At 41.7% G+C, this 26,001-nt stretch overlaps 1 protein-coding gene across 3 annotated transcripts; it reads left to right on the top strand.

The window, feature by feature from the left end:
• The first annotated feature begins 360 nt into the window (after window positions 1–360).
• NEMP1 (nuclear envelope integral membrane protein 1) lies at window positions 361–26,001 on the top strand. Of its 3 annotated transcripts, none has more exons than XM_044226451.1 (9): window positions 361–428; window positions 13,620–13,744; window positions 14,909–15,128; window positions 16,889–16,961; window positions 18,257–18,350; window positions 18,819–18,933; window positions 19,622–19,847; window positions 20,632–20,805; window positions 21,549–26,001. In XM_044226451.1, exons 2-9 carry the CDS (start codon window positions 13,643–13,645, stop codon window positions 21,724–21,726), a joined length of 1,182 nt encoding a protein of 393 aa, XP_044082386.1. In that variant the 5' UTR covers window positions 361–428; window positions 13,620–13,642; the 3' UTR covers window positions 21,727–26,001. The 3 variants fall into 3 exon arrangements, with proteins under 3 accessions (XP_044082386.1, XP_044082384.1, XP_044082385.1); XM_044226449.1 differs by having other exon boundaries at window positions 372–528; XM_044226450.1 differs by lacking the exon at window positions 361–428 and adding an exon at window positions 1,831–1,876.

Here is a 26,001-nt window from a genome sequence, read left to right as displayed (position 1 = left end):
GAAGAAAAGAAACTCAGTTTCGATGGAAATAACAAATTCGGTCAAGAGGGCCTCGCCCGTTTTGATTTTCTATTGGCTAAGCTTACCATCAATCTCACCAGTTGTAAATAAACTGGATACGGAAGCATGTTGTTAAGGGGTGGGACCTTCCTGTCGCCATTGCTAAGGTGGAGGGTCCGTTCTCTAATAGGCTGGAAGCTGCTTTTCCCGCCCTCTCGCAGCAGTTGCTAAGAGGCGGGATTATAGAGTTCGTAAAGGACTGAGGGCTCGAAGCTCCACCCATCCGATTGGTGGGTAGGGGGCAGGTCTTGCAGTGGATAGGCTGCTGGCCCTGCCTGTTCCGGTTAGTTGCCGGGGAGAGGCACGTGAAGAGGAGGCGGCGTGAGGCGACCACGGCGGGAGGAATGAAAGTGGCGGTCTCCCCGGCAGTTGGTGCCGGGCCCTGGGGGTGGAGGGCTGGGGGCCGTGAGGGCGGCGGGGTAGTGCGGCTGCTCCTGATCATCTTTGGCTGCTTGGCCTGCGGCTCAGGTACCGCCGGGGCAGCCGCCGCCTTGGGGGCGGGTGCCGAGAGGGTTATATTTAGAAAAGTGGGGGAGTGTCCCCAGGGTGCGGACCGTTTTTCCGCAGTGGGGTGCGGACGTGGTGCGGAAAAAGCAGCTTCGTCGTCGTCACTGAGGGATCTGGGCTATGGGATGGCCTGGGGGAGCTACTAGAGTGGGGAGGAGCCTGGAGCCTTTTGGCAGAGGCTGGAAGGGAGGCCTGGACTGGGTGAGATGCAGTCCTGGGGGCTGCGTCGCGCTGCCTGGGCCTCCTTGGTTTTCTTGGTTAAAAGTGAGGGGACCCGAGTTCCATTGCTGGCGGGCAGAGTTGCCACTGGAATGGGGGCATCCCATTCATTGAGCAAGTTAGCAACACCTTCTGAGCGTCTGTTCTGTCCAGACTCTGGGCATGGGTGTGGCTGAACGGATCATTTTAATTCACTGAAATGGAGTGAGTTCTATCTAATGTCTTCTGTCCTTGTAAGATCCTGGCGCTGTTAAATTCGCGTTTCCAAAAAAACAAAAACAAAACAAAAAACCACCACCACCAACAAAAAACATCATTTCTCAAGCAAACTTACTGCTATCTACCTATTGGTGGATGATTGGCTTTGGACTGAAATGAAACTGTTTCCCTTTAACGCTCTAACTCAAAACCTAGAATGTTTCTGAAAACCTCCTACCCTCTTATCAAATGCACAACACAGAAATAAGTGAGGTTTCCAAGTTCTGCCTGGAGAGAGTTTGAAACGTGGGGTTCGGGATAATCGTATCTTGGAAACACAGTATGCTCTCACCTCTCCCATCCTTTGCTGCCTATCTCATGCTGTCACTTAAGATTATACATAGCTGCAGCTTTATGGTTGTCTCAGGATCCATAGATCTAGTTCCAAGGGTAACGTCCACCGGCAATGGTTTGGGTCCCTCCACCCCCCACCCCGGAGTGGGAGTGTGAGGCAGGGGAGAGAAGGTAGTAGGTCTGCAGGAAGGTACTTTTCCAGAGGAGAGGGCCAGAGTAACATTGAAGGGTACTTATGGTCTGAATGAACTTGGGCCAGATGGTTAATCTCTAAAATGGGGTAGTGGATTGTGGGGTTGAAAGAGAAAAATAAATGCAAAAATGTCTTTGTCTAGTCAGTGCTCAATCAGCAGACACTTTAATGAGACACTTTTATGAGAGGAACAGGGACTTCTTAGCTTGGAGGAGAGTAGACTTAGGTTGATGTTCTGTGTGACTAGGTAGATCATGTGTGTGGCAGCTACAAACAGCTGATCATGTAGTACAGAAGAACTTTCTAAAAGCCAGATGTACCTAAAAAAATGCAGTACTTCAAAAGGTAGGTAGTATTTTCTCATTGGAAGTTTTTCATTATAAAAATGATGTGAGTTTATTTTAGACTATTTGGGAAGCACAATTAAGTATAAAGAAGTAGAAAAAACCCTCACTGTTTATTCCTTTAAGAGACAATCCACTGTAGCACACTTTCTCCTGGTCTTTTTTTTTTTTTAATGTGTTGCTAATAAAAAATTTGGAGGAGCGCCTGGGTGGCTCAGTGAGTTAAGGCCTCCGCCTTTGGTTCAGGTCATGGTCCCAGCATCCTGAGATGGAGCCCCGAATTGGACTCTCTGCTCAGCAGGGAGCCTGCTTCCTCCTCTCTCTCTGCCTGCTTCTCTGTCTGCTTGTGATTTCTGTCCGTCAGATAAATAAATAAAATCTTAAAAAAAAAAAAATTGGAGGGTGCCTGGAGGGCTCAGTTGGTGCAGCGTGTGACTCTTGATCTTATGGTTGTGAGATGACTTAAAAATAAAATCTTAAAAAAAATTTTTTTTTAAATTGATAATACATTCATAGACCTGTCAGCAAGCCAATTCTCCTTGTAAGCCACCCGTTATTTGATTTTGTAACATAAGCATTTTCTTTTTTTTTTTTTTTCCATTTATTTATCTCACAGACAGAGATCACAAGTAGGCAGAGAGGCAGGCAGAGAGGGGGAAGCAGGCTCCTTGCTGAGCAGAGAGCCTGATGCGGGGCTCTATCCGAGGACTCTGGGATAATGACCTGAGCCGAAGGCAGAGGCTTTAACCCACTGAGCCACCCAGACGCCCCCATAAGCATTTTCTTATATCATTTAAAATTCTTCTTAAGTGTTATTTTTATTTGTATTCTATTTTTTGGACAGACCATTTAATGTTTCTGAAGTAAATGTGTTTCTATTGTTGGTTGGACACTTGTGTTTCTAGTTTTTCATTGTAGATAACACTTTGTGAACTTTTTGTGTATAATTTTCTTTTTTAATTTTACTTATTTATTTGTCAGAGAGAGAGGAGCGAGAGTGAGCACAAGCAGACAGAGTGGTAGGCAGAGACAGAGGGAGAAGCAGGCTCCCTGCTGAGCAAGGAGCCCTATGTGGGATTCAGTCCCAGGACGCTGGGATCATGACCTGAGCCGAAGGCAGCTGCTTAACCAGCTGAGCCACCCAGGCGTCCCTGTGTATAATTTTTTTTTTTTTACTGCATTTAGATTATATTTTTAGAATAGATTCTCAGAAATAGATTTATTAGATCAAAAACCAAAACATATTTAAGACCCTTGAAACACCTTGCTGAAATATTTTCCTGAAAAGGTGTGCTTGTTTACACCACTAACAGCACTATTTGCTTGTGACCCATATGCTTGCCAGTATTGGATATTTCAGCATTGGATATATACACCTTCGTTAATTTGATAGACCAAAAGTAGCGTTTTAACATGGCATTTCTTTACATTTGCACTGTTTTGAGGGAACATCTCCTTTAGTAGCTATTTAATTTTTCTTTAGACTAAGATTTTTTGGAATGTGTGTGTTTTTTGCTCTTGATGTACTTGTAATTACTCTTTATTGGAGTTTTTCTTTTAAGATTTTATTTATTTGACAGAGAGAGAAGGAGAGCACACGAAGCAGGGGGAGGGGCAGACAGAGGGAGAGGGAGAAGCAGGCTCCTGCTAGCAGGCAGCCTGATGGGGCTGGATCCCAGGACTCCAGGATCATGACCTGAGCCCAAGGCAGATGCTTAACTGACTGAGCCACCCAGATGGCCCTGGAATTTTTATGTATTTTAAAAATCAATTTGTATGAGCTTTCTAATATATTAAGGGTATATATATTTTATAATCTATTTATTTATTGAAAATCTTTCTTTAATTTGTTTACCCTCTTTTACTTTTTTTTTAAGGTTTTATTTATTTATTTGACGCAGAGAGAGAGATCACAAGCAGGCATAGGCAGACAGACAGAGGGGGAAGCAGGCTCCCTGCTAAGCAGAGAGTCTGATGCAGGGATTGATCCCGTGACCCTGAGATCATGACCCAAGCCAAAGGCAGAGGCTTAACATACTGAGCCACCCAGGCACCCTTCTTTTATTTTACCTTTTTAAAAAAAAGATTTTATTTATTTGAGAGGGAGAGAGAGAGCCAGAGAGAGCACACGTTTGGGGAGGGGTAGAGGGAGCAGGGATCCCCAAGGACAGTGATATGACCAAGCTGGCTTGGCACTTCTGAGCTGACTTGGGGCTCAATCCAGGACCCTGGGATCATGACCTGAGGCCAAGGCAGACGCTTCCCCCCCCACCTCTTGAAGGCAGATGCTTAACCTACTGAGCCACCCAGGCATCCTTACCCTATTTTCTTAAATTGAAGTATAGTTGACATACAATGTTATTATTTTCAGGAATACAGCATAGTAATTTGGCTAACCTATGCATTACACCATGCTCACTCACCACAATAGGTGTAGCCCTGTTTTACCTTTTTATTTTTTTAATTTTTATTTATTATTATTTAAAATTTTTTAAAATTTTATTCATTTAACAGACAGAGATCACAAGTAGGCCGAGAGGTAGGCAGTAAGAGAGGAGGAAGCAGGCTCCTTGCTGAGCACAGAGCCTGATGCGGGGCTCGATCCCAGGACTCTGGGATCATGACCTGAGCTGAAGACTGAGGCTTTAACCCATGGAGCCACCCAGGTGCCCCTACTTATTATTATTTTTATTTATTTATTATTATTATTTTTTATTTTTTTAAAAGATTTTATTTATTTATTTGACAGAGAGAGAACACAAGTAGGCAGAGAGGCAGGCAGAGAGAGAGGGAAGCAGGCTCCCCGCTGAGCTGAGAGCCCGATTCGGGGCTCGATCCCAGGACCCTGAGATCATGACCTGAGCTGAAAACAGAGGCTTTAACCCACTGAGCCACCCAGGCGCCCCTATTATTATTTTTAAAAGATTTTATTTATTTAGGGTAGAGAGAGAGTATGAGGGGGGAGGGGCAGAGGAGGAGGGAGAAAGAATCCAAAGCAGACTTCACACCGAGTGTGAGCCCCAAGTTGGGCTTGATCTGGCCACCACGAGATCACGATCATGACCTGAGCCAAAACCAAGAGTCAGTTGTCAACTGGTTGAGCCACCCAGGCACCCTCCTTTTTATTTTTAAATTTAATTTAATTAATTTATTTATTTTGAAAAGATTTTATTTATTTATTTGACACACACAGTGAGAGAGGGAATACAAGCACAGGGAATGGGAGAGGGAGAAGTAGACTTACCGCTGAGCAGGGAGACCGACGTGGGGCTTGATCCCAGGACCCTGGGATTGTGATCTGAGCTGAAGGCAGAAGCTTAACCAACTGAACCACCCAGGTGCCCCTTTTTTGATTTAAAAAAAAAAAAAATATATATATATATATATATTATTATATATATATTATTTATATATATATATAAATATATATATTTTAAAATATATATATATATTTATTTATATATTTATATATATATATATTTTTTTTTTTTTAAAAGATTTTATTTATTTATTTGACAGAGATCACAAGTAGGCAGAGAGGCAGGCAGAGACAGAGAGGAAGGGAAGCAGGCTCCCTGCTGAGCAGAGAGCCCTATGCGGGGCTCGATTCCAGGACCCTGGGATCACGACCTGAGCCGAAGGCAGAGGCTTGAACCCACTGAGCCACCCAGGCGCCCCAAATAGATTTATATTTTTATGTAGTCACTTAATTTTATTCTCTAGAGTTATTTCCATAACTTTATGCTTAGAGAGCTTTCAAAAATTGAATTTCTATCATTTTTATGCTACTCTTTAATTTTTTTATTTTACTTTTTAATCTAGAATTGATGTTAGTATTTGGTGTAAGGTGAGGATCTACATAGGTCTTACTTTCCAAATAACCAGTCAGTTGTCCCAGCATCCCATCGAATGATGCTTTGCTAAGTGCACTGTTTAAGATGTTATTTTTTTTTATAATTTTTTTGAGATTTCTTCTCTTTATTTATTTTTTTAAAGATTTTATTTATTTGTTTGACAGAGAGAAAGATCACAAGTAGGCAGAGAGGCAGGCAGAGAGAGGGGGAAGAAGCAGGCTCCCTGCTGAGCAGAGAGTCTGATGAGGGACTCGATCCCAGAACCCTGAGATCATGACCTGAGCCGAAGGCAAAGGCTTAACCCACTAGGCCACCCAGGTGCCCCAAGATGTTATTTTTTAAGAAGACTTTTAAGTATGAGCTGAATTACCTCTTGAAAGAAATGAACAGAGGCTATTTAAGAGGTTGTTTTTAGGGACGCCTGGGTGGCGCAGTTGGTTAAACGACTGCCTCCGGCTCAGGGCGTGATCCTGGAGTCCCGGGATCGAGTCCCACATCAGGCTCCCAGCTCCATGGGGAGTCTGCTTCGCTCTCTGACCTTCTCCTCGCTCATTCTCTCTCTCACTGTCTCTCTCTCTCAAATAAATAAAATAAAATCTTTAAAAAAAAAAAAGGTTGTTTTTAATGACTTTAGGGTTTCTTCCTGTCCTCAGATAGTTTGAATCATTTTTATTAATTCTACCTGTAGATGTTAAGTGATTAGTGCTATTGATTAGTTTGTAATATCTGTAAGCAAGTATGAAGTTATTAACCTTTGAAGAACTGCTTTATGGGTAAATGTGATAAGTAAGTTATGATTGACTACATTCCTTGAAGGCATTTTCTAAAATCTTTGGGCTCAGAAGGCATTTTCTTGAATGTTTAATCTGTTCTGCTTTTTAACATGCTGGCTTTTGAGGGGAGAGGAAGAAAGGTGGTATATATCCTTTTGCTACAGGAAGCACAAATTTTAAGTGAGCATTTTGACAACTTTTATATGTTTAAGGTCACTTGGTTTATTTCTGTGTTGTTAACAATTTAACCTAGAGCTGGAGTGGTGATTGTTTCACAGAGAGAGTATCCCTTTTAACTGAATTGGTGTATTTTACCGCTCAGTAACTTTCCAAAGATGTGGCTGGCCAAGGTGCTGATTTCCATAGGTTGCTACTAAGGACATTAGTTTGTTTGTTTTATTTATTTATTTATTTATTTATTTACTTGAAATTGTTTTCCTAGAGTGTTCTGTAACTTGGGAAAATGATGAACTAGATTTTATTTATTTATTTATTTATCTGACAGACAGAGATGGCAAGTAGGCAGAGAGGCAGGCAGAGAGAGGAAGGGAAGCAGTCTCCCTGCTGAGCAGAGAGCCTGATGCAGGGCTCAATCCCAGGACCCTGGGATCATGACCTGAGCAGAAGGCAGAGGCTTTAACCCACGGAGCCACCCAGGGACCTCGACAAACTAGATTTTAAAAGATGTTGCTTATTATAGAGCCATTTTATTTCTTTAAGAAAATGGTATCAGAGAATTTTAAAATTAGTTTCAAAACACTGATGCCTTTTCTTGGCATTAAGTTTTTCAAATTTTTTAAGTTTTTCAAATTTTTTTAAATTTTTCAAGTTTTTCAAATGCCTTGTACTATTTTTTTTTTAAAGATTTTATTTATTTATTTGACAGAGAGAAATCACAAGTAGATGGAGAGGCAGGCAGAGAGAGAGGGAAGCAGGCTCCCCGCTGAGCAGAGAGCCCGATGCGGGACTCGATCCCAGGACCCTGAGATCATGACCTGAGCCGAAGGCAGCGGCTTAACCCACTGAGCCACCCAGGCGCCCCTCAAATGCCTTGTACTATTGACATTATTTGTATCTTTCTATCTTCTTGAAAATAACAGTGGGCTTAAAAATGTGTAGTTTTCTATTACTTGGTGCTGTGGGAGAGAAGGAGTTACCAAGTGTGACTCGTTTTTGTTTTTTTTTTATTGAACAAGTGTATGTTTTTACTTTGGGCTTTGTTGTTTGTTTGTTTGTTCAAGATTTTATTTATTTATTTAATTGACAGAGAGTGAAAGATAGCAAGAGAGGGAACACAAATAGGGGGAGTGGAAGAGGGAGACACAGGCTGCTGCCAAGCAGGGAGCTGGATAGAGGTGTCAATTCCAGGCCCCAGGAATCATGACCTGAGCAGAAGGCAGACACTTAACGACTGAGCTACCCAGGTGCCCCTACTTAGGGCTTTGTACACAGACTGGATGTTCTTTTAAGGAAGTGATAGATTCTGTACATCTTTTTTTTAATACATCCAGTGTTTTTATATACCTCAATGAATTTATCAGTATAGTAGCTTTAGCATACACATATCCTTACTCTCTCTCTCTCTTTTTTTTTTTTTTTTAAAGATTTTGTTCATTTGACACAGAGAGAGAGAGAGATCACAAGTAGGCAGAGAGGCAAGCAGAGAAGGGTGGGGCGGGGGGGATGCAGGCTCCCTGCCAAGCACAGAGTCCATCAAGCTCGATCCCAGGACCCTCAGATCATGGCTCGAGCTGAAGGCAGTGACTTAACCGACTGAGCCACCCAAGCATCCCAGTAAGCCTTTTTTAAAAAAGTTCTATTTATTTAAGTAATCTCTATACCCAACATAGGGCTTGAACTCACAACCCCGAGATCAGGATTTGCATGCTCTTCCCACTGAGTCAGCCAGGTGCTCCAAGAAAAATAAACTCTTGAGCCATATTTATGAGTGGGTATTTTATCAGTACATTTGTGGGCTTCCTAGTGAGACCTCTTTAAAAAGTTTCATTTTATAAAAGATAGTCTAGGAGGAAATCCTAATTACTACTGGACTAAACCCTAGTGAGAAGCTGATAGATGGGGGAGGGGTGGTGGGAATCGGGGCATGCTACCTCAAAATACAGCATCTTGGCATATTGAATGTTTTAAGCTGAGGGAGTTTAAGAAAGCAGTAGAAACAGGAAGGTCTCTCTGATCTCCCCACCTCACCCTTCTTCTGTGAAACAGACCATAAAACCCTGTGAGAGGCGCCCTCCCTCCCTCTACCTGAGGAAATGCAGATAAGGGGCTGGCAAGAGGAATCCAAGCAAACAAGCCTCACTCAGTTTCCCCCAGCTTACTACCATTAGCACGGTTTCCTTTACCCCATCACACTCTTTCCCAATTGTCTACTCTTTATGAAATGAAGCAAACTGTTTCTTTGGGTCTGCATTTCCTTATGAAGGCTTCCATGTCATGTAAAACTTTTATTAAATGTGTATGGTTTTCTGTTGTTAATCTTTGTCAGTTTAAATTTTCAGACCCAGCCAGGCATCTTAAGAGGATAGAGGAAAACTTTTTCTTCCCCTACAATATGAAGGCTGAATTTCCTCCCCTTTCCCTTTCTTTTTCCCTCTTCCTTCCCCTTTCCCTTTTCTTTTCTTTTCTCTCTTTTTTAAAGATTTTATTTATTTCTTGGAGAGAGAGTGCCAGAGCGAGCATGAGTTGGGGGAGGGGCAGAGGGAGAGGGACAAGCAGACTCCCTGCCGAGCAGAGAGCCCATAGGGCTCTAGCCCAGGACCCTGGGATCCATGACCTGAGCTGAACAGATGCTTTTTTTTTTTTAAGATTTTATTTATTTATTTGACAGAGAGAGTGAGAGACACAAGCAGGGGGAGCAGAGGGAGAGGGAGAAGCAGGCTCCCCATTGAGCAAGGAGCCTGAACAGGGAGCCTGATGCAGAGCTCTGCGGGACTCCATCCCAGGAGCGCAAGATCATGACCTGAGCCGAAGGCAGATGCTCAACAACTAAGCCACCCAGGGGCCCCTGAAGGCAGATGCTTAACCAACTGAACCACCCAGGTTCCCTAAGACTGAATTTTTAAAAAAATTAAAATATAATTCATGTATAATAAAATTCACCCTTTCAGTGGTTTTTAGTATATTCACAAGGTTGTGCATCCATCACCACCAATTTCAGAGTATTTTTATCATTCCAAAATGAAACCCCATGTGTTTTAGCAGTCACTCACCATTCACTTCTCCTCCCAGTGAGGAGAAATCTTTCTGTCTCTCTGGATTTGTGTATTCAGGACATTTCATATAAATGGAATCACTCGATATGTGGTCTTTTGGTCTGGCTTCTTTCATTGAGAATGTTTTAAAGGTTCATCCACATTGGAGTATGTGTTAGTACTTCTTTTTTTTTTTTTTTTTAAGGATTTAAAAAGTTTTATTTATTTTTTTATTACTATTTTAAAAATTAATTATTTTTATTAACATATAATGCTTTATTTGCCCCAGGGGTACTAGTCTTGAATAATCAGGCTTACACATTTCACAGCACTCACCATATCACATATCCTCCCCAGTGTCCATAACCCAACCACCCTCTCCCTACCCCACCTCCCCCTAGCTACCCCCAGTTTGTTTTTGAGATAAAGAGTCTCTTATGGTTTGTCTCCCTCCCGATTCTACCCTACAACCCAGCAATCACACTACTGGGTATTTACCCTAAAGATACAAATGTAGTGATCTGAAGGGGCACGTGCACCTGAATGTTTATAGCAGCAATGTCAACAATAGCCAAACTATGGAAAGAACCTGGATGTCCATCAACAGATGAATGGATAAAGAAGATGTGGCATACACACACACACACACACTGGAATACTATGTAGCCATCAAAAGAAATGAAATCTTGCCATTTGTGACTATGTGGATGGAACTAGAGGGTATTATGCTGGGTGAAATAAGTCAATCAGAGAAAGACAATTATCATATGATCTCTCTGATGTGAGGAATTTGAGAGGCAGGACTGGGGGCTTGGGGGTTAGGAAAAATGAAACAAGTACTTCTTTTTATGGTTGAACAATATTCCACTGTATAGATGGGTATATCACATTTTGTTTTATCCATTAGTTCATCAGTTGGTGGATGTTTGGGTTTCTACTTTCTAGTTATTGTGGATGTTGCTGTTATGAACATTCATGTACAAGTTTTTGGGTGAGCTTGTGTTTTGTTTTCTTGGGTATATACATAAAGTGGAATTGCTGGGTCATATGATAACTCTGTTTAACTTTTTGAGAAATTGACAAACTGTTTTCCAAAGAGGCTGCACCATCTTACATCCCCAGCAGCCCTTAATGAGGGTTCTAGTTTCTCACATCCTGGCCAGCTCCTGTTACTGTCCTCTTTTTGATTTTAGCCTTCCTAATGGATATAAGGTAGTATTTCCTGGTGGTTTTGATTTGTATTTCCCTGAGGATTAAAGATGTTGAACATCTTTTCATGTCTCTTGGTCATTGTGTATCTTCTTTGGAGAAATACCTATTCAGATCCTTTGCCTATTTTTACAGTTGAATTATTTCTCCTCTTATCGTTGAGTTGTAGTTCTTTATATATTCTGGCTAGTAGACCCTTCTCAGATATATGATTTGCAAATATTTTTTCCCATTCTGTGCATTTTACTGTTTTCTATTTTGTGCATTTTACTGTCTGTTTACTTTCTTAATAAGGTCTTTTTTTTTTTTTAAGATTTTATTTATTTATTTGACAGAGATCACAAGTAGGCAGAGAGGCAGGCAGAGAGAGAGAGAGAGAGGAGGAAGCAGGCTCTCTGCTCAGTGAAGGCAGAGGCTCCCCGCTGACTGAGCAGAGAGCCTGATTCAGGGCTCAGTGTCAGGACCCTGAGATCATGACCCCAGCCGAAGGCAGAGGCTTTAACCCACTGAGCCACCCAGGTGTCCCGATAAGGTTCTTTGAAACACAAAAGTTTTAAATACTTATGAACTCTGATTCATCTGTTTTTTTCCCTTTGGTTACGTGTGCTTTTGTGTCATATCTAAGACACTATCGCCTAATCCGTGGTCAGGAAGACTCAACTTGTGTTTTCTTCTAAGAGTTTTGTAGTTTTTGCTCTCAGTTAGGTTTAAGGCAGAAATTAACTTCTAAATTAGTCATTGCTTCACCAAAGCCATTTTGGACTGGCAAGTGTCCTTGCATTTTTTGTGTGTGTTACTTTGGTATTTTAAGGTTTGGTTGACGTTTTTTTTTGTGTTTTGTGCATTATATTGCTTATTTATTTGTTTATTATTTAGTATATTTAGTTTATTTAGTTTAAATATACCTATTTTTGTACCTAGACCAGAGTGATAACTTAATTTCCACTTACAATAGCATTTAATAAGTTAGTACAATATAGAACTCAAGGAAAAAGTTATTAGACTATTTTGTGGTAAAGAATGTAGCTTGTGGGGGCACCTGGGTGGCTTAGTGGGTTAAAGCCTCTGGGATCCCAGGGTCCTGGGATCAAGCCCCACATCGGGCTCTCTGCTGGGTAGGGAGACTGCCTCCTCCTCTCTCTGTGCCTGCCTCTCTGCCTACTTGTGATTTGTGTCTGTCAAATAAATAAATAAAATCTTAAAAGAAAAAAAAAAGAATGTAGCTTGTGCAAACTTGGGTGGGAAGGTATGAGAGGGGTCACTTTTAAGCCTTGCGTTGGCTGGGATTGAATATAGACTTCTGAATGGAGGCTCATCTGTCTTGGCAAAAATCAAAGGAGTGCATGTATTAAATGACTGCTCTTAAAACCTGAAACAAAGCAGCTGGAAAAAAGGAACTTTGTGATATTTTAGTATCTTCTTAAAGTACTGTATATGCAAAAACATTGCTAAGTCTGTTCATCCTACTCAGAAAAAGGGTAGAGGAAATAAGTAGATGGCATTTCTTTGGCTGTGCCTTTATAAGAGAAGCAGGACCTGGATGTAAATCTCACTTAAGTTATTCACTAGCTGTGTGACTTTGGGCAAGTTGCTTAATCCTCCTTAAGCATCAATTTTTGTTGTTGTTGTTGTTGTTTAGATTTTATTTATTTATTTGACAGAGAGAGACAGCGAGAACAGGAACATAAGCAGGGGGTGTGGGAGAGGGAGAAGCAGGCTTCCCACCAAGCAGGGAGCGTGATGCAGGGCTCAATCCCCAGGACCCTGAGCCTAAGGCAGATACTTTACCACTGACCCACCCAGGCGCCCCTTAAGCATCATTTTTTTAAAATTTGTGAAACAGGGATTATGAGAGTCCCTGCCTCATAGCACTGTTGGAGAGTGAAATGAAAGCATACTGTCTTAATAAGCACTTACTAGCTTGTGGGGGCACCTGGGTGGCTCAGTGGGTTAAGCCTCTGCCTTCAGCTCAGTTCATGGTCTTAGGTCCTGGAATAGAGGCCCACATTGGGTTTTCTGCTCAGTGGAGAGCCTGCTTCGTCCTCTTTCTCTGCCTGCCTCTCTGCCTACTTGTGATCTCTCTCTCTCTGTCAAATAAATAAATAAAATTTAAAAAAATAAGCACTTACTAGTAGCTTTTATTATTGCTTATTCAGGGCTAGTGCCTATAATATCTAATTTCTTCTCTCATTTCAGTTTTCTTGTTTCTTAGTCCTTCACATTTTAACCCCTATTTTGAGAAAGTGGTCAGTGGACAGTATTGTAACAGCATTGCCTGGTAACAGGTAGTAACTACACTTGTGAGCACAGCATAAGGGACAGACTTGATGAATTCACTGTATTGTGCACCTGATACTAACGTAACATTGTGTGTCTACTCTACTTGAATTAAAAAAAGAAAACATTGGGGCGCCTGGTTGGCTCAGTGGGTTAAAGTGCCTTTGGCTCAGATTATGATTCCAAGGTCCTGGGATTGAGCCCTACATTGGGCTCCCTGCTTGGCAGGGAGCCTGCTTCCCACCCCCTCCCCCACCTGCCTCTCTGCCTACTTGTGATCTCTCTCTCTCTCAAAAAAAAAAAAAAAATCTTTAAAAAAAAGAAAAACAGTGGTCAGGTTAATTCTTTTTTATGGAATGAATTGTAGCTATTAACTTGTTCTGTTATACTCAGTTCTTGTTTCCTCTCTTTGCATAAAGCCGGAATCAATGCAAGCGTGGTCATGCTTCAGGAATCCGAAGTTCATAATTCGAATCACAGGCAACAGTTCTGTTATAAAAATGTGCTTATCCCAAAGTGGCATGATGTGTGGACACGAATACAGGTAATAATTTGGAGGCCCCTAACTGGGGCAGCTTCTGTGAGTATCTTGTCTGTATGTGATTAGTGAGTACTTTGATACATTGTTCCCTATCAGCAACCTTGGTGTTGGGTTCAGATTATTCTGAATTGGATTTTCATCAGTTAGCATTTATACTTTTTTTCCCCTCTCTGTCTCTGTTCCTTTAAGTAGCTTATAATACTTGACCCTGAGGTAACCTTCCTTCCTCTTTTTCCCAAAGAAGCTTCCTTCTTGTCCTTTCTCTCTTTGTGCGCACGCGCATGCGTGCGCGCGCACACACACGTACATGCGTACATGAACACACATGCATGCCCCACCCCCCAGGCCTTATGCCTTCTTTGGCCTGGAAACTGTTGCATGCCTGTCAGGATGTAAACTCTTGCCTTGCTGTTCTTATTCTATTTTGATTCAACACGAAATGTTTTGTAAACCCCATGCCTGAAGTTTTCCCTTGATAGAATGGCTTTGGTTTCATTTATTTCATAACACTATTAAGCCACCTGGCAAGCGAGAACGTCTGGCTGTAATAATAATAGAACAAAATGAGTCCTTTTGGAAATGCCGCTGCTGCTGTAAGCATAGTTACTGATAAGAGCGTTTGTTGTTCACATCTGAAACCTAAGGGTGGGCTTGTGGGTTTTTAAAATTTTCTTTATTTTATTGTCTGATATAAAGATCATATTCCATCTGAGACACATTATAACCAGCATTTACCCATAATCAGTGATTTGTGACAAAGGGTTGAACTTCTCAGTCTGTCATTACGGGAAACATTTTCAGGGTTCTGGGGCTGTTTCTGCCTGGCAATTTTCTTAATATTCTAGAGCCTTGTTTTGTATGATCTCTCATAAATAGCTATAGGGCTAACTCAGCTCAGAAGTCTTTTTTCCTCCTGTGTTGTTCTGCTTAATAGTAGATTCAGATCATGTTAACAACAAGACATTCTAACAGCTGCCTCTGTATGCTATGTGCAGTGTTATTTGCCCAATTATTTTTGAGCCGTTGCATCTCTATATTTCTTGTAAGCTTTGTGGAAAACTGGCACTATTACTGATTTAGCTATTTACTCTAAGGTTTTTTAAATTTGTATTTATGAAAATTGAAAGTTCCTACTTCTTTCTCATGCTGGTTTTACTTGTGTTACAGATCCGGGTAAATAGTTCCAAACTGGTACGAGTCACCCAGGTGGAGAATGAAGAGAAACTGAAAGAGTTAGAGCAGTTTAGTATCTGGAACTTTTTTTCCTCCTTTTTAAAAGAGAAATTGAATGACACCTACGTAAACGTGGGTCTATACAGCCCAAAAACCTGCCTCAAAGTTGAGATTATAGAGGAAGACACCCAGTACAATGTCACTGTGACTCGGAGTAAGTCTTTCCTCTGTTTTTCTGGTGGATTCTATCATGAAAAGGGCTTTGGAGAGTGTAATTAGCGAGACAGAGAAGTTAGCTCAAGACAGCTCCCTTTTGATTCTGATCATAACCTGAGTATACCACTGTTCCACACAGTTAAGAGAGTCTCTCTCCCACACACAACCCTTTAGGCTTAGAATAAAGACCTCACCTAGGTGGTTCGGAGTACCTCCTTACCTAGGTTTGTGAAGACTTGTGTCCTAATACTTCCAGAGGCCCTGAGCTGATATGCTTAGTGTTCTTCAGGGTAAGACACGTTTATTCCTGCTCTCTGGGCACTCCTAGACAAAGTTAAGTGTCCTGGATATAAAGACCTATATTTGAAGACCTGAGTCGTTAAATAATAAAAACTGAAGGCAAGCAGAACTGAATATAATATTTCTACAAGTAAAAAGGTTTTGTGGAACCATAAGAAACTATGAAAATCACTGCAGTTGAAGCCTTATTCAGTGGAACCGGGAGAAGTTTTCCCTTTTCTGAATATGTATGAGAAGGTTTCACAGAGGACTAGAATAAGTATCCTGTTGAACTTTCTGACTTTTGGTCTCTCCTTGGTTATTACAGAGGGTCCTGGGATGTTGTGAATAGCAGAAACATCCCTGGGTTTTGCTACAAAATAGGTTGTGCTCTTCTAACTGCCCTATGGTTCCACAGGCTTTTTTGCTTGTATAGAATTTGCCTTTTGGGGTTTTTTTGTTTGTTTGTTTTGTTTGTTTGTTTGTTTTTGTGCCCCTTTCACATGTACTGATTCTTTTTGCTCCTGCTCTGTTTGAGGGCCTCCCTGAGACTCAGAGCTCTTGAATGTGAATGCTGTGGGAGTGTCTGGTATGCCACTGAGAGGCCTCTGCTTGGGGGCGCCCCCTGGTCCTGGGTGAGATGTGTTTGAGTGTAGGCTTTTCCAACACAGTGCTTGTGTAGCAGAAGGAAGTAGGTGGTGGTATTGGGCAAGAAAAGCAGCCAGTTAGAGAACAACAGAGGGCCCAGACCCAAAGTTCTAGGCAAATCTGCTGAATCTGAACCCAAGAGACTTTTGAGTGAAAGCCGGAGTGGTAGAGACCCCTTGTGGGGGATTGCATGAAGTGCCGAGAGCATTAGGCCTAGCTCTATCTGAAGCAAAGCCTAGTTTCTTTTAGCTAGTTTCTTTTTAAAAAAAAAAGATTTCCAAAAAAGTAGAGGTTAGACAGAGACCTACTTATATTTCCTGTTTGGAAGGGTTCCCAGACTTTGTGTGGCATTTACAATGCTGTTTAGGTAGGTTGTTTGTGTTTATAGTTAACCCCTGAATAGTACGGGGTTGAGATGCTGGTTGATTTACTCTACCCCGTCAGTCAAAGATCTGCATATAACTTTTGACTCCCCAAAACGTCATTATTAATAGCCTACTGTTGACAGGAAGACTCACTGATAGCATAAACAGTCAATTAACTCCTATTTTATATGTTATACATATTATATGCTGTATTCTTACTATGAAGTAATCTAGAGAAAAGAAAATGTTACTAAGAAGCCACAGGAAGAGAAAATGCATTTACAGTACTGTGATGTATTTGTCAGAAAAAGTCTGTATGTAAGTGGACCTGTGCGATTCAAACCCATGTTGTTCAAGGGTCGATTGTACTTTATTTTGTCTTTCATTCTATAATCATTGTCTTTCATTCTATAATCCTTTATACTGTTTGTTTTCCCGATCAAACAGAAGTGTTTATTTGTTTCAGGATTTGACCCCAAACTCTTCTTCATTTTCCTACTTGGACTTGTGCTATTTTTTTGTGGAGATTTGCTGAGCAGGTAGGTTCCAAGGTTGGAGTGCAGAATGACGAGGCTTAGACCCACCCTGCTTCACTTTTATCATGGGGAAAGAGCTGCCCTTCCCTTTTCCATGAGCTTTATGGCTAGGCCATTCCCTGCTTGGGAAAAAAAAAAATCTTTAAATACTTGAATACATGTTATAATTTTTGCTTTTTTCTTATATTGAGCAAGATTGGCAAGATTGAAAGTCTCCTTTTAGGTTGAGCCATCATGTGATGGGATTTAGCCAATACATCACCACTTTTCCACCATTTGGAATAACATGTTAAGTCCTCCTTTTTCCAGGGCCATGTGTTGGTGAGTTTCATGCCATTCAGAGGTAGAGGAACAAACACCAACCACTTATGCATTTCCTGTTTTTAGGAACCTCCCAGCTAAGCTAGGTAAAACTGACATGTACAAACAAGAAGAAAACACAGGTAACTGAATATTGAACAAATGTAGAATCGACATTAACTTTGTACAAAAGTAAAAAGAATATTTGTGGAATAATGAATGAAAGCTACCCATCAGAGTTTGAAGTTGGGCTGGAGTGAGATTGGTAGAAGTGGTTCCTTATTTTGGGGATCCTGAGAGAAACTCACAGTGAGGGAGGAATGCCTGGCAGGAAGAGCCCGGTGTAGGAGCTGGAGCTCTCTATTCTAGGCCCTGCGTCTGGCCTAGAAAGACATTTATCTTTCTGGGCAGTCAGTCCAGTTCCAGTTTCCAGTGTCCACTCAGGCAGTGTCCTTGTACCTTCTTTTTCCCCAGTGAAGCCGGGCAGTTCCTTAGAAGAAAGATTCTCCTTAAAACTGGGTTGGGAGAGATGCTGTGATGGGATTGCGCAGCTAGGCAGAGGCTTATTGTCGGCATATGTTTGAGGGGTCTTACTGATACCCATCCTCCTGAGCCGGCAGCAACCGCATTGTACCCGTCCCGTCAGTGTTCAGACCTCAAGATTTAGACATACACCTGCTCTCATCTGATAGCTTTTTTCTGTCTTTCGGCTGGGTTTCTTGTTCTTTTTTTAAAAATATTTTATTTATTTATTTGACCGAGAGAGAGATCACAAGTAGGCAGAGAGGCAGGCAGAGAGAGAGGGGGAGGCAGGCTCCCCGCTGAGCAGAGAGCCCGAAGGGGCCTCCATCCCAGAACCCTGAGATCATGACCTGAGCCAAGGGCAGAGACCCAACTCACTGAGCCACCCAGGCGCCCCTGGGTTACTTGTTCTTGTTCGAACAATGCCGTGTGTGAAGACCGCGCACGTAGTCATGAAGTAATGTTTCTCTCTGCAGAAGCCAAATTTTCTACTATTCCACTGGGATGAGTGTGGGAATTGCGGCCTCTTTACTAATCGTCATTTTCGTACTGTCCAAGTTCATGCCCAAGGTAAGTAGCAGAATCCTCATCTGCAGTCAGGAGGAACTTGGAAAGTTGAGGGACTGTTTTCTTGCATAATCTTACAGCTCTGAGAATTTGCATTTGTGGCTGATAAGTTAATGTCCTTTTTCACTGATCTTTTCCTTGATTCAGAAAGGTACTTTCCATGATGAAACTTGGAGTCTGATTGCATACAAACTCCCCTTTCTTACTTAAAATCCTGTGCACAGTGGGGAATTAAAGTCTCCTTCCTGTTTGCTGATTACATAGCCAGTCTTTTAAGTTATTTAGCACCTCGTTTTCCCAGTGGTCTTTGCACACTGTACCATTTTAAATATAAAGGATGTCTTCTTAAGGGATGTGGTTTTTGTGCATTTTCAGTAGGTTGAATTTTTTAAAAATCGTAGTTCCATTTTGCTGCTTTTATGTATGGAAAGCCTGTTGTAACTTTTTGTTTTCACTTCTACTCTGTCTTAGAAAAGTCCCATTTACGTCATCCTGGTGGGAGGCTGGTCCTTTTCTCTGTACCTCATTCAGCTAGTTTTAAAAAATTTACAAGAGATCTGGAGGTGTTACTGGCAGTATCTTTTAAGTAAGTGTTGTCGGTTTTGCTTTTCTTTTTATATGTTTATAGGTTGTTTTAGTTCATTTGATCCTGAAAAGATGTTGCCTGCTTACAGTCCATGCCCTTTTATTAATCTTTAAGAATCATAGTTCTTCGCTTTATTTCTAACCCTGTGTAGTCGTCACATTAAATGAAAATGGTGCTGCCAGGGAAAAGACTTTAATTGGTTGGTGCTTATAAGTATACCTCTCCTTACACAATAGACATCTTTCTGAAAAGTTATAAATTGACTTTATTAATAGTGTCATATTTTAAATGCACTTGAAGACCTTAAGAAGCAAAGGACTCTGCCATGAATTTTTCTATGAAGTGAAGATCCTTTGGTTATATAGTTGATAACCCTTTATCTTTTGAGAGGTGATTAATCTGGATTTTCATATATTAGGCTTTTTTAAACAGACTGTTCTAGCATTGTTCAACATGTACCTTTAATCCTCCATTTGAACCAGATAAATTTGGAAACAACAGAAAGAGTAGACACTTCAAGAGATAAATATGTTTGAGTAGTGAAAAAAGCGTGAATCCTGGGTAAAGATCTTATCCATTTTCCTAGTTCAGTAGGCGCCATATAGCAAATGCACTGCTGCTTCCCGCACAAATTATTTTTACCAGTTATAGATCAGAAAGAATGTTTTTCTGATAACTCTTCTCTTAGGCTATGTCCTTACAGTTGGATTCATAAGTTTCGCAGTCTGTTACAAGTACGGGCCCTTGGAGAATGAGCGGAGCATCAACCTGCTGACTTGGACCTTGCAGCTGATGGGCCTATTTTTCATGTATTCCGGTATCCAGATACCACATATTGCCCTTGCCATTATCATCATTGCACTGTGTACTAAGAACCTGGAGTACCCTATTCAGTGGCTGTTCATCACCTACAGGTGACCGAAACACAATATAACTTTGTATCGAAACACACCGTGTGGGATGCAGTTGCGGCAAAAGGGTACAGAGGCGTTGACCTGGGAGCCTGTTTGTTCATGGAAATTGATCTTATTATGCTTCTGCTTTTGTTCCTTCCAAGTCTTTCTTTTTAGACTCTCTCAAGGCATTTTTCTCATTTTATTTTCGTCATTTTATCTAAAATAAAAGCATCCAGTAAAGTGTCATGTGTTCCTGTTACCACTAGGTGGTGCAAAGCATAGCACTTTTATACCACATGCCTCTGGTCACCTGGTTCTGGATTATTTCACACTGGCTCTCAGATTGCTTCAAGAGTTCTAGTCTTAAAAATGTAGTTCAAAGCGTGTTATCGTCTTGCACAGTGAACATGGAGTGGTCATAGATTCTGAGGTTGTCAGTGGTGGTTCTGTTATACATAGTCAAGGTGATGCCATCAGTTCGGGGAATCTCAAGTTAATGGACCACAATCTTATACCATTTTCTTGTCATTTTTCCACTTTCCAAATATTTTGTCTATCATTTATAGGAAAATAAGTGAATTTATTCACATTAGTGAATATTTTTGATTACTCTGACTTGTCATTCCTAGTCTAACACGTCAGGAGTATGTTATAGGTAAAGATGTCTCTAGAAGAAAGGTGGGGTGATGACTCTTAATGTTCAGGCTCTCTGCTGTATACTTGGCACACTGAAGGAAGCTAGAGGGCAGGCTGGATAGAAATTACTGATTAATGATTCATGATGTTATTTTGGTGAGGACAGAAAGATGTGTAAGGCAGCGGAAAAGACTGTCCCCCCTCGTCTCCTGACAGAAGAAGAATATCGGATACAAGGAGAAGTGGAGACGCGAAAGGCTTTAGAGGAGCTTCGAGAATATTGTAACAGTCCAGACTGCTCTGCTTGGAAGACTGTTTCTCGAATCCAGTCTCCAAAGAGGTAAACTCTTGGCCATCTATGCCAGGAATCTATCAGGGTGATTGTGACCTTGAGTTTTAATAGAGATCATACTTCTAGATAAACATTTTGTATCATAGCTTAGTTTTCCTGCTCATCGAGGGGTAGTTGGGAAAAAGATAAATGTATCATCATATGTTAAGCAGTAGCCTGTTTTCTGCTTCCTCAAGGAACCATCTACTCTAGATTTGATGGCAGCATTGAGAGGAGAAGACTCCAGTACCATATTAAGTTTCCTATGTGATAGTTTTACATTGCTCTCTGGGTGTTTTGTTTTGTTTTGTTTTTTGTTCTTTGTTTTTTGTTTTGGTGGGGTGTTCCCTTTTTACTTGGGCACCACCGTACTGGTGAGTATGTGAAGCTTCAATTTGGAATCCTGATGGCATAAAGTTTATAAGGCCATAAACGTGAATAAATGTGTAATGCCCCATAATCTTCTCTTATCAGGATTACAGATGACTAAAGGAACCTTAGCACTTTCCTAACTAAAAGCATAGGCTAGTGCTTATTAAGCAGGATAGGGTTTCATGGGATGTTGGCCTCTGACGCCAGCTTTCCTTTTCTCCTTATTTCTTACTTTTAGTCTGCTTCCCTGCCGGAGTAAGGCAGGCTCTGTAAAATTTGAGCTGTGAGTATATGGAGGGTTTCACTTCGTTCTTATTTTGAAAGAAAACCAGAAAGGACAGAAGGCAGGTTCTTAATGAGTATTATCTTCTCTCTTCCAGATTTGCTGACTTTGTGGAAGGTTCTTCTCACCTCACACCAAATGAGGTTTCTGTCCATGAGCAGGAATATGGATTAGGGAGCATCATTGCTGAGGATGAAATCTATGAGGAGACATCCACTGAGGAGGAGGACTCAGATTTTCCGTATCCTGCTATCACACAACAGATCACCTCCTGACTTAGGTGGTGGTTCGTTATTTTTATATGGACTGGCCTGGCACCTCAGTGGTCCATGTTGCATGTGTGCACCATTGCTTCTCAACTCCTTGAAACAGGGTGAGATAGTGCAAAACTTCTCCCACTGAAATTAGAAGCCGAAGTAGGCCTCCCTCTGGAAATGGTCTTGGTGGTCTCCGTGGGATCTCTGAGGGAGAATGGGTGAAGCAGTGAATGCTTTCAATGCTTCCCATGTTTATGTTTCAAAAACAAAAAACCAGATGACCACAGCTAGCGCGGCGTTCTAGCTCCTCTTAAAGATTGACTCGGTGGTGGCGTTTCTGCCACCACAGCTGGCACTCAAAAGTGAGAACTGTGTTACATGTGTGGTAACTCTTTGTGGACCCTAGGATGCGTCTTCCAGAGAGAAAGCCACAAATCTGAGCCTCCTTCACTTCTGCTTTTCTTTCAGTGACTTTAGAATAATCCTTGTTTTAGCTGTTTTAAGAGGAATATAGATTTTTATTTCTGTCTTGCTTTTGAAATGAATATATTTTTTTAAATGTCACAAATTCATGTTCCAGAACCAGGGAGTACTCCAGATTGACAAGCCCGTGGGCCCCTATGTGTTTGTTAGTATGGGTCAGCCATTAAAGCCCCAGAATTGTTGTGTTGGGGTTTGAATTAGTTCACACATATGATATTCTAAGTCTTGCTTGTTTTTAGAAACATGCCTGTGAACTCTTCTGTAGGGGAGGTCTGTCAGGCTTTTATTATATTCAAGTTTTAATTCTATCTTAAGACATTTGCGTTCTTTCCTTGTCATTCCTCCAGCCCCCTTTGCCCTTCCAGGAAGTGTCTATTTCCTCAGCTGTGAAGTATGTACAATTTTGAGTTCGTTTCATTTCTTATTCTCTTCCCCTTCATTTGCAGCATTATTCCTGCAAGTTGGGAGAAGTGATCATTTTTGAGAGAATTTTTTACGTGTCCTCCATTTTTCCTGTCAGTGGGACACACATCTTTGAGTTGCTGTGGAATCAAGAAACTCTCCTTTTCCTTTCTCTTCCTTTGTCTACCCATTCTACCTGTTCTTTTCAGCCTCTCCTTACCACCTGTACTCTGCTCCCCTGGCCATAATCTGGCTAATTTGCAAGCCCTGAGACTGTCTGTGAAATTTCCTTGATATAACATAAAACTGTAGCTATGTAGCGGCCACAAGTTGCATTGCCACGAAATAGTCCTCCAGGTCACCTTTATGCCTCCGGATGTTCATTCACCTCTCGGAATCAGACACAGTTTTCCATAAACTTACTATACTTACTTGCAGTTCCATTTCTGATCAGAGATTCATGCTGCCTTTTATTACAGTGGCATTAGTTTCAGATTCTTTTGCCATTGGAAAGTACCCTTATAAACCAGCAATGTCATTTATGAGGGAGCAAATTCCCAAGTCTCTGTCATTTGGTTGGTTCTGGCTCAGTGATCTTCACCCCCGTACCTTGGAAGAGGCCATAATGACTCTAGCCAGGAATATGGGCACTGATGGCCGGAGCACAGCCACAGGTGCCCTGGTCCACCGGGATCACTGAGAAGGCAGATTTTTTTAAAAAACTGTAATGACTCCTTCAGGCTAGCCATTTAGCAGATAATCTTGTCGGGCCCTGGGCACAGTGCTGATTTCCAAAATGTCAGCTCTGAGACTCCCGTCCAGGTGGCCAGTTGATTATTACCACCAGTGTTTTCCACAGCTTTACACTGTCCTAAAGTGACAACTACCTCAATTGGCAGCAAATACAGTGGAAAGTGAAAGGGCAGGATTTGGGCAGGTGCTGTAGGTAAAGCTGCAGGGCAAAGGAGCTTTATACTGGGAAACCTTAATGCCTTTGTAAATTATGTACATGGTAAAATTGAATCCCTCTGCAGAGAATTGTTAGGGCCTCTGGAATATACTATTTTTTGCTCTGTATTTATAGAAATCAGGATCCAGCATATTTGAGCAGCTGTTAATTTGAAAAAATAATTCATCTGTGCAAGTGGTCTCAGGATTACCTGGAGACTTTGGTGCCTTCCCCCAGAGAGCCTGTTCTGGAGGCGGTGGCTTGCCTCCAGGGTGACTTTCCCTGCCCCGCCTCTTATCTTTATCTCGATGAGAAAGCGCTAAGAAACATTTTTTCTGTTTTGTTCAACTCCTCATGAAATCTCGTTTCCATCTCCAGATCACTTTTTTTCACCGACTTTGAACTTGGGGGTAGTATAGTCAAACCCAGTTTATTACTCTGTGTGTGTGTGTAGTCGGAGACCAGAGCTGCAGGCAGAGGAGGTGACTGTGGGCCCTGCAGCGTGACAGCTGCTCTGAGACTGGGAAGGACAACGGTGCCTTTGTTGTGCTGTGTGTCCTTGCTCTGCCTGCCCGTGTGGCCCTGCCCCAGATGCTTCAGTGCCTCCTTGTGCCCACAGATTGCTTGACTCCATAAGCCTTCTTCGGGAGCCGCTCTTGTCTCCCTCTTGGCCACTTAGTCTGCTGGCTCCATCACTACTTGAAGCCCCCACTTAATTTTCTCTGGCAGTTACAGCTCTTGCAATTCAGCATAGTCTTGTCTCTCAGACTGATCTCATGCAAAAGGATTGAGGGGATAACCATGGAGTGAACTGACACTGGAGCCACATCTCCTGCCACGTCAGTGTCAGCGTCTTGCTTGCAAATACCAAGCTGTAAATTGGCCCCAGGGCTGAGGGTCTCTTCAGCATGGGAAATCTATCACCCCTAATTGATCTGACCAAGTTATGGAGAGCACAACTGCCATTAATAGGAATATGAGAGCCAGCTGGCCTAAAACCTTGCCCCCTTCACTTTCCCACTCAGATTGCTTTCACGAGACCTGCAGAGCCAATCACCAAAAATAAGGACGAGTTTAGCAACTTGGATGTCTTCTAATAAGGAAGTCCTACCAGCCACTTCATCCCACCAAAACTAGTTTATTTTCTCCCCCAGATTCATTACTTTCATGTCTGTTACAAAGGGAGTTTTGCTGATCACAGGCTTTGGGTTCCAGTGTTCTATTTTGTGCAGATACATCCCATCTGGGGCCTAGCCCTCTCTCCACTGACTGTGTTCCCTTCAGTCCAATTCCCAACTGGCATATACGTTAGAGATTTGATGAATGAAAGGACCCAAATAGGCCAGATAGTCCTCCCCGGCCCTGATATCCATAAAAAGCTTGGAAATGGATTATGCAATTGCCCTCAATCTTTTTCTTCCAGAAAAAAAAGATGGGCTCAGATGGATGCCTGCGTAAAAATGGTTCTTAGCTGTGTACTCATAACTTTTCTCTGAATTGAGTAGTGAAAGTTGAAGTAGGAGGAAAGGAAATTAAATGTCCTTCTAGTATTCCTTTGGACTCAGGTCTGACATATGAGATAATAACCTATATTGAAATGCCAAGAACTTTATCTCAGCCAATGAGAGGACTGTTTGACAGATTTATTATGCCTTCATGTTACATAGGCACTGAAACCAAGTAATAAACATATAAAATAGCCATTTGCACAAGGCAGATGCACCTAAAACCTCTTGCTTATGTTTTGATGTAGCAGAAATTGATGATTATGTTTAAGGAAACCTATGCAGTTATGGTGAGCCAGTGGTATCTCTTGGTAACGTAGCTTATGGCCCCAGTTGCTGTTGAGTTAGATTCTAGGTGGTTACTACCTTGAAAAGGTGTGTGGTGCCTTATGTGATGGGAGCCAGAGCCTGCTAGGAATAGACAAGGCAGATTCATGTCCACATCAACACTCAGCTTTAGTGGGGGGTGGGAATGGCATACAGCCTCCCCAACATTTGGGACTTTGGGCTCCCATATTCCTGCCTGCGTGTGTCATCTTCCTCTTCACGCTCTTGACAGTAACTTGAAAATGGTGAAATCATCTTCTGTGAACGCTCCTACAGTATGGGCAACATTCGTGTCATGTTAGTGTACTAGGTAGCTCGTGGTGTGAGTGTTAGAACTGTTAGAGCCTGCCATGGTCTCTGCTTCCCATGTTTGCAGACTTGGTGGTAAAATAGCAGGGTTGAGGAATTCCTAGGTAAGTTTTAACCTGTGGGTAATGCCTTAGTGTTGTTTTAAAAGATTTGCCATTTATATTTAAAATAAATGTTCATGAATGTTTGAAAAGAACAAAACGATCAGGGATGGCTCTTTGCCATGGGTCTCATTTTCACTCTTTTCTGTAAGAAAAAATAACAATGTCTTATTATATATTTTTCATTTTTATTGTACAAGTTTGTAAGTAATGCCAA

The sequence above is a fragment of the Neovison vison genome, chromosome 12 (genome assembly GCF_020171115.1).
Source record: "Neovison vison isolate M4711 chromosome 12, ASM_NN_V1, whole genome shotgun sequence".
In the NCBI taxonomy this organism is placed as follows: Eukaryota; Metazoa; Chordata; class Mammalia; order Carnivora; family Mustelidae; genus Neogale; species Neogale vison.
Note: the sequence above shows the minus strand (reverse complement) of the source record. Positions and strands in the feature narration are given on the sequence as shown.

What these genes read in the sequence shown, in the direction of transcription:
- NEMP1 (XM_044226449.1), top strand. Translation starts at nt 405, where the DNA reads ATGAAAGTGGCGGTCTCCCCGGCAGTTGGTGCCGGGCCCTGGGGGTGG. An exon ending in CTGCTTGGCCTGCGGCTCAG is followed by an intron (nt 529 to 13,619) that starts GTACCGCCGGGG and finishes CTTTGCATAAAG; the next exon opens with CCGGAATCAATGCAAGCGTG. An exon ending in CGAATCCAGTCTCCAAAGAG is followed by an intron (nt 20,806 to 21,548) that starts GTAAACTCTTGG and finishes TCTCTCTTCCAG; the next exon opens with ATTTGCTGACTTTGTGGAAG.